General features: G+C 41.3%; 1 protein-coding gene across 1 annotated transcript in view; it reads right to left on the reverse strand.

The window, feature by feature from the left end:
- BCAS1 (brain enriched myelin associated protein 1) overlaps positions 1-12,351 on the reverse strand; it is an 86,347-nt gene that overhangs the window by 12,272 nt on the left and 61,724 nt on the right. The window contains exons 7-11 of the mRNA XM_081947046.1: positions 11,863-11,907; positions 8,726-8,860; positions 6,424-6,459; positions 5,788-6,012; positions 1,350-1,508 (exon numbers count right to left, since the gene is read on the reverse strand). Coding sequence (XP_081803172.1) covers positions 1,350-1,508; positions 5,788-6,012; positions 6,424-6,459; positions 8,726-8,860; positions 11,863-11,907 — 600 coding nt within the window. The remainder of the gene's footprint in view (positions 1-1,349; positions 1,509-5,787; positions 6,013-6,423; positions 6,460-8,725; positions 8,861-11,862; positions 11,908-12,351) is intronic.

Genomic DNA, 12,351 nt, shown 5'->3' on the forward strand with positions numbered 1-12,351 from the left:
CTATCCACATACACTGTATATATATACACATACACTGTAGGTATGTATATGTGTGTGTGTGTATGTGTGTGTATGTGTGTGTGTGTATATCAGTGGTGGGTTCCTCCCGGATCGCACCGGATCGCGCGCGCTCCCTTTCAGCGCTCCACCTGGCTTGCGCGCTCCCTTTCAGCGCTCCACCTGGCTTGCGCGCTCCCTTTCAGCGCTCCACCTGGCTTGCGCGCTCCCTTTCAGCGCTCCACCTGGCTCTCGCGCTCCCTTCCGGCGCTGAAACCGGAAGTACAGTTTTGCCCAGCCCTGGCGAAGCAACGACGCCTGTCTGCGCTCCACCAGCTCGGCTGGGAACGGAGATGTTTCCTCAGCGGAGCGGAGCGCCTGAAAAGTCTTTTCAGGCGCTCCGCTCCGCTGAGGAAACATCTCCGTTCCCAGCCGAGCTGGTGGAGCGCAGGCAGGCGTCGTTGCTTCGCCAGGGGCGGGGCAAGACTGTACTTCCGGTTTCAGCGCCGGAAGGGAGCGCGAGAGCCAGGTGGTGCGCTGAAAGGGAGCGCGCAAGCCAGGTGGAGCGCTGAAAGGGAGCGCGCGCGATCCGGTGCGATCCAGCAGGAACCCACCACTGGTGTATATATATGTATGTATGTATGTATGTATGTATGTATGTATGTATGTATATATGTATGTATGTATGTATGTACACACACACACACAAACACACACACACACGGTAAATGCTTGACCATATAGTGGAAAAAAATGGCCAGGGACTTTTATATATTCTCAAAGATCTATATTTGAAGATTTTGCCCCTCCTTTTGAATAAATGATTGCTTAGTCTGATGCTTGATGGACTTCTACTCAGGTAGCTGTGGTATATTTAGATAACGGTCATTATTGCAAGAGGAACTGTTGATTCCCACTTTCTACCCTGAACACCTTTATAGTATGAAGATGGAACTCAAGAGAAGTGGAATTCAATAAAAAAAGCTCTTTACTCAGGAGCATATCTCTAGCTGCTGGAGAGTCATTAAAATTCTGCCTACCATCAAATGTTATAGATGAACTACGTATACAGATATGTGAAGTGGACTTATGGGCAACTTTTAACATTCCTTTTATATTCCTTAGTAGACATGTTGTGGAATGGAGGCCCAAAGTTGGGTTCACTGTTGGTCTGTTAAAAATGTTCATCCATCCATCCATCCAATCTGGTGAACCCAACCCAACATAGGGCTGTTATGAAATTTTTTTAATTAGCTGTCCCATCATATTTACCGTTAATTAAAGTTTAAGCTGCCTGCCTGTGCAATGATTGTAATACAGCTGACATGCAAATCCAGGGATATCGGTCTTACCAGTTTAAAGAATTTTCTCAAATTTGTTTTGGTAGATCTCTCCTCTGCTTTAGACTTGGTTTCTGCAACTTCCTGGCTCCTTCTTTCATCTTTCACTGGGATTTCCGGAGATGCTTCAATTCTCTCAGTGTTTATCACCTCTATGTCATCTGTGGGAGTCTGCAATGATTCAAAAGAAGTGTTTTCAAGGATGGGGGAATTCATCCAAGACATTTAGATCAGTCAAGATGAGATTCAGAAGATCTTCTCTCAGTGAGGCTGAAGAAAGGCTGAAGAAGCAAACTAGGTGCTCTGCTTCAAGAGGAACCAAATTAATTGATTCCAAGGCTTAAAGGTTCCCTCACACTCTAGGGGGCAGTGCTCATCTCCGTTTCAAATCTGAAGAGCCAGCACTGTCTGAAGACATCTCCATGGTCATGTGGCCGGCATGAGTAAATGCCAAAGGCGCAAAGAACACTGTTACCTTCCCACCAAAGGCGGTCCCTATTTTTCTACTTGCATATTTTATGTCCTTTCAAACTGCTAGGTCAGCAGAAGCTGGGACAAGTAACGGGAACTCACCCCATTATGTGGGGCTAGGGATTCAAACCGCCAAACTGCCAACTTTTCTGATTGACAATCTCAGCGTCTTAGCCACTGAGCCACCGCAGTCCATATTGGGGATTAATTTAAGTACCTGTTAGTTGGGGGTATGAGGTAATTGTGTTACCAATAAAGGAGAATATTTATAGCTCAGGATTGAAATGTGGGGTCTTTGATGCTTTTTGAGCTTGACTGGTTTTTTGCAGACATTTCATTACTCAAAGTAAGTAACATCTATCAGTGCTAGATTCTATGACAGGGGTGTCCAAACTTGGGAACTTTAAGACTTGTGGACTTCAACTCCCAGAATTCCCCAGCCAGCCATGCTGGCTGGGGAATTCTAGGAGTTGAAGTCCACAAGTCTTAAAGTTCCCAAGTTTGGACACCCCTGTTCTATGATGTTCTTCCACCTTTTCATTTAAGAGTTATCAACAGCAATTTAGCTGGTAATTTTGTTAATTAAAAAAAATAGAAATAATCCTAATTAAACTGCTTGAGAAAACTGGTAGTTAATAGAAGCGTTTTAATTAAAATTATAATTTAATAAATTAGCGATTTTAAAGAAAACCGGAAGACTTAGCACTCATTATAATTTACTCACGATAATTATCTCATTATGTTATCATTGTGTCTGTTGCTAAAGTCTGATTTTATTCTTTTATACTCAGTGCACTGTAATAATCCTGTAATACCATCTGATGACAGAAGAAACCACAATGTCAAATATAAACTAAGATTATATCAAATGCTTATATGCGGTTAATAATGAAAATATATTATCATGTTAAAATATGATCCCACTGAAAGCAAACCTTTAATTTTTTAAAAAAGAACCAGCTTCTTTCTCACACTATCACTTCAGCAGCTATATCTCTAATATTTCTCACAGTAACTCCATCCACACACCATTTAGAAATTTTTATTCCCCCACCCCCCAAAGCTGAACAAATGTTTGTTAAGCAGAGGGCTCCTGTCACGATTTATTTTTTTTAAAAAAAAATAGTGTATGGGATTCTCTTGAGAATATTGTATTTATTTTTTTCCTGTCTCGTAATGTTCACTCAGAGGTTTTAATGTCATTAGTGATACAGTTATATCCTGGGAGGGACCTTTGTGATCAAAGAAAATGAGAGATACTCATTTGCTTTGAATTCATGCTTGACTTGAAATCCATTCATTGTGAGCTGTAGCGTTGGCAGGATGGGGCATAGATGCTGGTGTTATGAAGCCCATGACTTAGATGTCGCTGTATATACCCTTGAGTAGACACTACGGATTTCTGACATTAGAGTGCAATTGCTTGACTTCAGCCTTCAGATCCTGACATTTTGTAAATCCATTTTTTTATGCAGATTCCACCCAAGTAGCTGTCACATTTCCAGAAATTACCTAGACCAGGAATGTCAAACTGGATTTGTTCGAGGACCAGGTGAGCATTATAGTTCTCCTCCGCCCCCCCCCCCATCCCCCGTTTTGGCTGGCAAAGTGCTGTAGGAGGCCATCTAGGCAGTGTGTCCTGTTTTGGCTTCCAGAGGTACTGCGGGCCGGTCCTTTGCTTTACTTTACTTTACTTTACTTTTATTTGCGCTTATAGACCGCCCCCTCTCCCAAAAGGGACTCGGGGCGGTGTACAGTCCATACAAGAAATACATCATATAAATAATTAAATAATTGAACAGTTAAAATTGTTAAATAGGTAGATAGATATGGAGGAGGTTAAAAAGAAGTTAAAAAGAACTGTACAGCTGAGTAAAGTATATAAATATAGTTTTAAAAACCCCTAAAAATATCCCATAAATTAAATTTAAAAACAATTCCCCTAAAATACCAGTTAAAAAATATGTCTGCCTGGAGGTAACAGTTATGATTGTGCCAGGCCAGCTAAACGGAACAGGTGAGTCTTCAATTTTTGTCGGAAGGAGCGGAAGTCGGTGGTGGTTCTAATGTCGGGGGGAGGTCATTCCAGAGGGTTGGGCCCATCACAGAGAAGGCCCTACCCCTTGGCGCCGCCCGTTGGCATTGCCTAGTGGACGGCACCAGGAGAAGTCCCTCCCTGTGAGAGCGAATTCCCAGGATACCCCACGGGCCAGATTTAAGCATCCTGCGAGCGGGATCTGGCCCACAAGCCTTGCGCTTGACACCTCTGACCGAGGCAGTCATGGTGTATCCATTCTACAGACATGTCTAGGCTAGCAAAAGCATAATTGCTAGACTTTATTCTTAGATGTGACTGTTGATTGCAATTTCATCAGATGTTCTCCTTTTTCTATCAAACATGCAAGAAGTTTAATACAATACAATAGCAGAGTTGGAAGGCACCTTGGAGGTCTTCTAGTCCAACCCCCTGCCTAGGCAGGAAACCCTATACTGTTTAAGCAAACATGCTTTGGGGCAGGTATAAGGGGATCCCTGCAAGTGAAAGAGTCTGTTTATGTGGGATGGGGAAAGTCGAAACAATATCCCATTTAATTTTTGATTGCCGCCTGTACTCAGATTTGAGGGAACACCAGTTGGGTAGGATCTTTTATACCAGTATTCCTAAGTCCAAAGAGCGCTTTTTAATACAAAGTTGACCAAGACTGTTCTCAAAGATCTCTGTGACTTCATCTCTGATTGGTTCTCCTGCTTGAGCAGGGGACTGGACTAGAAGGCCACAAGGTCCCTTCCCACTCCATTCTGATTAATTGATTCCTCAAGAGAACAACAGCAATGGGGTATGTTGCATTTGTGACACAGTTCCTCCTGGCTACACTGAATTTATGTCAAATCCAGCGTTTCCTCATTATCCAATCTGCCATCACACTGAATCATAGTGGAAATAATACATGAGCAGCCTGCTTAGGTAACTCCTGGAAATGTGATGGCTTCCTGGCTGGAATTGCATAAAAAGCATCTATTATCTTTCTTGAAAATGCACCTTTGTTTAAATAAAAATGTAGTTGGAAAAAATATACCCAGCAACTCATGGAAAGTAACCAAACACCAATTGACAAATAAAATAGGAATACAACAACAACAACAACAACAACAAAACTACTAACCAAGTTAATTGTTCTTATATTATCTTATTTACAAACTCTATCACAGAACTTTGTTTCGGACAATACCAACAGCCTATTTGGTTGAAATATTCTCTATAAGGGATTACCAATTGCACGCAATTTATATATTTGTGATCATTTATAGGTGGAAGATCTCTGATCCATTACTTATTACAGTGATGGTGAACCTATGGCATGCCTTGCAGAGGTGGCACACAGAGCTCCCTCTCTGGGCATGTGTGCCGTTGCCAGCTATTCTTCAGGGTTCCGGCATGAGCATGTGCACCGGCCAGCTGGTCTACACGTGTGTGGGAGTGACAGAGCCCAGTTTCTGGCACTCCCGCATGCATGAAGTCTAGTGGCCAGTGCACATGTGTGTGCCAGAACACAGAAGAGCACCTGCTCTTCCAGTTTCTGGCACTTGCATATTCATGCACACATGTGCACATTCTGGTTTCAGCACTTAGTGCTGAAAAGGTTCACCAACACTGACTTATTACATTGCAGATTATATCAGGAATCCAAAGCTAGATTTATTCTGCTTTTGTTAATGCAACTGAATCAGTTCAGCATAGAAGAGAAAATCTATTTCCTGCTGACTGAGGCAGATGAACTTGTAACAAAATGAGTTTGCAGTGGCCGCGAGGCTGATACGGATGTAGCTGTTGACAGTACTGTTAATTTTGGGGGGTTTGAATTGAATTGATGTAGAACCAGCTTTGTATAAGTTGTGCCAAAAACCTAGGGTTGCAAATAAATGCACTAACAATAATAATTGCAACTTCCAAAGGAGCGACTCTAGAATCCAATCATACCTTTTTCCAAAAGAATTTACTTAGGGGTGTGGGTGTAGAGGAAGATCTTTCCTTGGTCATCTCCTTGGGAGCTTCATTGGTGACAACCACAACTGCTGGGGCTGGTGGCTGTACTGGAGCTGCTGGAGGTTCCACAATTGGCTTCACTGCTGGACTTTCCTGAGCTGGAGGCACATTTGTTTCCGGTTTTGTAACAGGGACAACGGGGACAGGCTGTTCGATTGGCTAGAAACAAAATAAACAAAAAAAAAATGTTCCAGAGAAGATGAAGTTCAAAGACCATCGATGGAAAAAGTAGAAGACAAAAGAATCTCAGAAAAACATGGCATACTGGCATCTTTTATTCCAGCACCCTCACACATTCATCTTTATCCATTAGAGCAAGGGTCTCCAACCTTGACAACCTTAAGACTTGTAGACTTCAACTCTCAGTGATCCTCAGCCAGTTTTTCTGGCTGAGGAACTCTGAGAGTTGAAGTCCACAAGTCTTAAAGTTGCCAAGGTTGGAGACCCCTGCATTAGAGGATTACATGAGACTGGCTACGAAAATAACGTAGACATCAATATGGGCTATCAAAAACTATTGTAATACTGTACGCAAATAGAAAACTCTGAGTTTTCTGTATTATTACTCACCTTGGTATCTGCTGTCTGTGGAACATCTTTTTTTGCCTAAAACAATGTAAAACACACAAACACAGAGAGAAATCATGTGGGCATTTTCATTCTCTAAGAATAGAAGTGGCTATAAGGATATTTAAGGATGGGGGGATCCAGGCACTGCACTGGGTTTGACATGGTGAAGGCATTATAAAGAAGAGTTTGCTGGGTATTTTTTTCAGCATTTCTCTGACATTCTGAAATGTTGAGCTGTGTATCCTGAAATGCCACAGGGGACGAACTGGAGTATAAAACTGAAAACATGATGTTGCTAAACTAAAATCATCTCGGAATGAGAGGTGGAGAAAGTTCCTTAAAAAGTTTTTCTTCTGTAATCTTTTGCAGCCAAAAGATTGGAAACACAAGTCAGAAAAAATGGAAGGACTTCATATAATGAATCCTTTCCCAGTGTAGATGACCTGCAGATAGGTATGTCCTTCAATCACCAGAACTGTCTATAGAGGTTCTCAAGTCATCCAGGTATATGGTTGTCCCAAAGGTGCTTTTTTTCAAGGGGCAACTGGACTTTCTGGTTTTTCTTTGAAGACGTTTCGCCTCTCATCCAAGAAGCTTCTTCAACTCTGACTGGATGCATCTCCAGAATTCCAGCTTAGCAGGCCTATTGCTGAGAATTTTGGTAGCTGATATCCAGATGGGTTTAATTGGGATAGGCTAACACAGTTAAGCTTTGCAATTTGGGATCACAAAGAGGAATGATAAATGTCAAAATGGGAAAACTTCAAAAGGGAGGAATTCGTGAACAATACAGCAATTGGTGTCTCGTCATCCTGATGGTTAAATGTCTCCAATTGAAGAGACAGTATGGCTCTCATTACCAGCAGGAGATTGGTAATGAATGGGATATTATGCTCAGCCAGTTGAGTCTTTGTTCTGATGTTCTTCTGAATCTGAGTGATCTGAACTTACAATGATTTCACCATATCAGCAGTCAAAGGGAAACACTTATATCAATATTAGTATTTGATATTAGGCAATGTCACTATTTTGGGGGTCAAATTAGTGTTATGATGTAATCCTGCAAAAAAGAAGTCTTAGGAAGAGGTGAGAGTATCTGAAGCAAATCTGTATGCATTACTTTCAGGTTGTGCAGTATCATTGATGAAGAGAATGCACCAATTCAGGTACTCTATACCATTGAGTAGAGATGGCCTCGTGGTAACTATATGGACACTGTCTTGTGAAACTAAGAGGAGTTTGTTGGTTTTGCAACTCCTCTTGGCAACCATACAAAACCGGCGCCACCGTTCCCTCCCCAAGGGGGAAACCCAAGAGCATGTTTTGATGTGTGCATTATAGCCTGTTGTCTTGGGTTTTGTAATGGTGTCCCATCCAAGGACCAAATATCTCCAACTGTGCTTGCTTTTGAGTCCAGAGAAACTCAGCAGTGCTCAGCAAGGAGAACACATTTCCCAGGAAATACCGTAAGAATCTATGCCAAGGCAATCCTTCATGTTTTCATCTTATAAAGCAGACTTCATGGTATTGGTGCCACGGTGATGCCGGAATTCAAGGAGTTGTGCTTACAGCACATTAAATGTTGCCAGATTAGGGCAAGTTGTGTTAAGATTTCCTAAAATCAGCTCTTGTTCTATGATCAATGTAGCTCCTTTTATATGGAGCTTGAATTAACTGGGCCTAACACATTTTTCATATGGAAGGAATTTAGTTTCCTTTTCTTCAATCCAGGGCTAACAAGATTGAAAAACAAAGGTACCCAAGCCTTCCTGCCTGCCTGCCTTCCTCTTCTGTGATGATGTGTCAAAAGGGGGGGGGGGCAGTTATTGGATGATTGACAGGTTGGGGGAGGGCACTGAATTTCATGCTTTGTTTTTAACATTTCAAAGAGAAGGAAAGACAGCCACACAGTTCAGCTTCAAATTGTTTTGTGGAGTGAAAGTAATGGCAGCATGGAATTGCTCTCTGGTTAGGGTGAGACAGGTTTTGTTAGTGAGAAAGGCTCAATAACAAGACACAGAAAATAGCAATGAATATGCAGTCAGTGGGTTTCAATTCCTTTCAATGAACCCTGAATTCACAGATATTAACGGAGAGATAAATATTCAGAATTATGATAATACTTCCCTGTTGCCTGATTATTTCTTTGCCAAAGCCAGCAACCATTCTAAACAATGTCCAACTCAAGCTTTGCTTTTCAGTAACTTTAGCTGCTGCGCGCTTGCATTCAGGATAAGAAGATTTAAAAGTTATCTGTGGTTATTCAGGGTTCTAGATCTCCGTATTACTCTCCCATACCAACCTTATGTCTAAACAGTTTGCTAAATGTACTATGTCCTAATCGGGGGCTGTCTGGCTTCTTTTTCTTGGTGCTTTTGACAAGGGAATCAGTCACCGTCTTCTCAGCAAGCTGCCCACCATGGCCTGTTTGAGACCCCTTTGTGTGACATCAATCAAAGTTGAATTTTTATTGCATGTTCTATTTTCTTTTTGTCCATAACAGGTATCAGCAATCATTAATGCACAATGTCTTTATAAAACTCAATACTCATATCCACAAATCTCACTTCGCTGAAGAGAATTCTATATTTTGTTAGGGACTATGTAACATTGCATTTTTTCCCCATTACAAGTAACCCTCGACTCACAGCCTCCATTGAGCCCAATATTTCTATTGTTAAGTGAGAACTTGGTGAAGTGAATTTTGCCTCATTTTAGGACCTTTCTTGTCACAGTCATTAAGTGAATTACCACATTTGATAAGTAGTAACACAGCTGCTAAGTGAATCTGGCTTCCCCATTGATTTTGCTTTGTCCAAAGTTTGCAAAACATGACTTTGGGACACAGCAATGGTCATAAGTATGAGTCAGTTGCGAAAATCTGAATTTTGATCACATGATCAATTATCATGGGGATACTACAAAGGTTGTGAGTGCAAAAAACAGTCACTTTTTTCAGTGCCATTGTAAGGGGCACTAAATGAACCGTTGTAAGTCAAGGTCTACCTGTATTTGCAACAATATATTATTTGCGCATACATTTATCTAGCAAGGAATCCACACATATCTACCACTGAACTCCAGGGAACACCTTGGATAATTTGTGGCTAGTTTCTGAGGGTATATAATAAACTAATGGGGCACCAGGCTTTCATTATAACCTTTTATGGATATTTGGAATTCTCTAATGACTCTATATTGGTGCGATGGCAAACCTATGGCACGCATGCCCGAAGTGGCACATGGAGCCATTTCACCTGGCATGCACGGCGTTGCCAGTACCTCTTCCGTGTTTCTGGCGCCCATGCATGTGTGATGATCAGCTGTCCTTTGTGCATGCGGCAGTGCCAGAAACTGGAAGTGCGGTCTTCCGTTTTCCAGTGTGAGCACGTGTGCCAGCCAGCATGCACGCCAATAACCAGAAGACTAGCTGGCCAGCACACATGCGCACCGGAAATCAGAAGTTCATTTTCCGGCATGCACATGCCCCTTGGGCAGCTCCTTTTCCAGGCTGTGTCCCAGACGAGCAGGCATGCTCCCTTTACAGCACTTGGTGCCGAAAAGGTTTGCCACCACTGCTATATTGCAACAAAAATCAACAAAAACCCAGGGAAAGACAATTTTACTTAAGCATGGAGGTCTTATGAAGAATTCACAGTGTTGGTCCTAACAGTGAAATAGAGAGCAGGTTATTTGAAAAATCGCCTCAATGTATACAATCCTGCTTATAGAGCATAAGTTCCCCTTTGAGAATTTCTTAATAAAAGAGACAGGGTATTTTTGATTATGGCTTCAAATATTTGACTTGAGCCTGGCCTATTGTAGACTTTACAGTAAGGTTTGAAGATTTTCTTCATTGGGGCTTTTCAATGAGGCTGCATTCATCCCAAAATTTATAACACTGCTGGATATAAGTTGTACACTTTTTGCCTTTACTTTTGTAAGTACATAGCTTTGTCAGAAGACAAAAATATTATGAAAAAGATCAGCTGTGAATTTCCAACAAAATAGAAACCAAGAAGTCAGAGTTGTTGAGATCTGGGTGGCATATTAGATCAATATATTGTTAAATGAAACCATCTTTTCCCCAGAAACTCACAACCTACACACTACCCTGTTCTTCCATTTTATTTTTATTGCAACACTGAGATATAGGAAAGGGAGTGGTGCGGTGGCCTAGAGGTGAAGCGCTTGCATTACAATCAGGAGACTAGGTAGAGGCAGATATTTCTCTCTCTGGCTACAATGAGAATATATCTCCTGCGAACTCTGCATTGGTGACAGGAAGGGCATCTGGCCAGTAAATACTCAGCTCCATTCATTTGCCCCTACTCCACCCAGATGCAAGGGATTATGTACTCATTAAAAGAGAGAGGGGGGAGGGGAGAGAGAGAGAGAGGGAGAGAGAAAAGGCTGATATAATGAATGGGGAAAGAGGCCTCCAGGTTTGACTTTCAAACTGATTGCTTCATCCTGTTGTACCCTTAACCTCAAAGTTTTGATGGTTGATGCCAGATGTATCGGTAGAACCACCATCTTCATGCACAATCTGGTATTAAACTAGTAACTTGTGACCTGTTGGGTCATTGTTTCAGAGGTATTCCCTTATTTAAATAGAAAAACAGAATGACCATTGCCCAAAAAGCAGTGGGAGTGATTCCTGCCGTCTTCCCCATTGACTTTCCTTGTAGGAAGCTGGCAGGGAATGTTGGAAATGACAATCATGTGACCATAGTTGACCACAGCAGCATGGTGGTATGATAGCACTGAAGTGGCCACAACTTTGCTAAGTTTCAATCTCATAAAATCTCATGGGTTTTGGATTTCGGGCACATACTGTTAATTAGTCCCTTGGAGCTACATTGATTAAATGTAAATGTAAAATGAGTTTTGTCTAATTGGAGGTTACAGACAATCAAAAAGACACAAGAGTTTTAGTAGATGAGACCATAGCCTTACCAAAAACCTCTCTGGGTATAGAAATAAACCACAAGAGACTCCATTCTTACAACAATGGAAACCAACATGAAAGAGATGAGTGAACCTAGCCATCATGAGCATCATGCTTAATGAGAATTGAACTCAACTCCTTGTCTGATATAATTTAAAATAGCTTTCCTCAAATTAGCAGCCTCCCCTTGTCCTGTATGGCCTCCAAGAATAATAAGGCAATTCTGAAGGCAAAATAAATGAAGATCATATATGCAGTTCTGAACATCATAAGAGTAGATCCAAGAAGTGAAATGAAATAAGTAAAATAATGCAAATTAAATCACACATAGACTTTAAAATCACCCAACTTCATATCAGACACAGTGCTTTCCCATTTAGGATGATATGTGTGTATGAATCAATCCTGAAATACCTAGGTAGGTAACCTCTCTCCTCCGCCCCCAGAAAACCCACAAATATTGAATTTGCAAGGAGAAAGACACTCACTTTATCCTCAGTATCACACTTGGAATCAGTTTTGCTTGGTGAAACCTTTCAAAAGAAAAAAATCATTCTTGAAATAAGCAGTTTTAAAAACCATTCCAAATGTTGTCATGGTCTTTGATTGAAAAGCAAAGGGAATTAGGAGGACACTGTTTTAAAATACAGAGGCATGGAATAAAACAAAGACATTTCCAACTTATATGTGAAACAAACATCACAATCTGGTAAAGTTACATTTCAGCCTCAAATAATCAAATTGGACAGACACTAAATCAGAAAAGAAATTGGAAGGTGTTTTTTCTTCCCCACAAAAAACTCATCAACACTAGATGGCAGAACAACTGCTGCTTGTGAGGAATAAATTCATTCATGTTTTTTGGTTTCACAAGTCATTCATAAGGCTCAAGAACCAAGAACGACATACAAAGCTACTTCTGAGTAGTTTTGTTTATTGTTGTTCACCTTTACCGCCTAAAAGCAACTGTATGTACA

This window comes from Natrix helvetica (assembly GCF_964273705.1).
Source record: "Natrix helvetica genome assembly, chromosome: 3".
Taxonomy (NCBI): Eukaryota; Metazoa; Chordata; class Lepidosauria; order Squamata; family Natricidae; genus Natrix; species Natrix helvetica.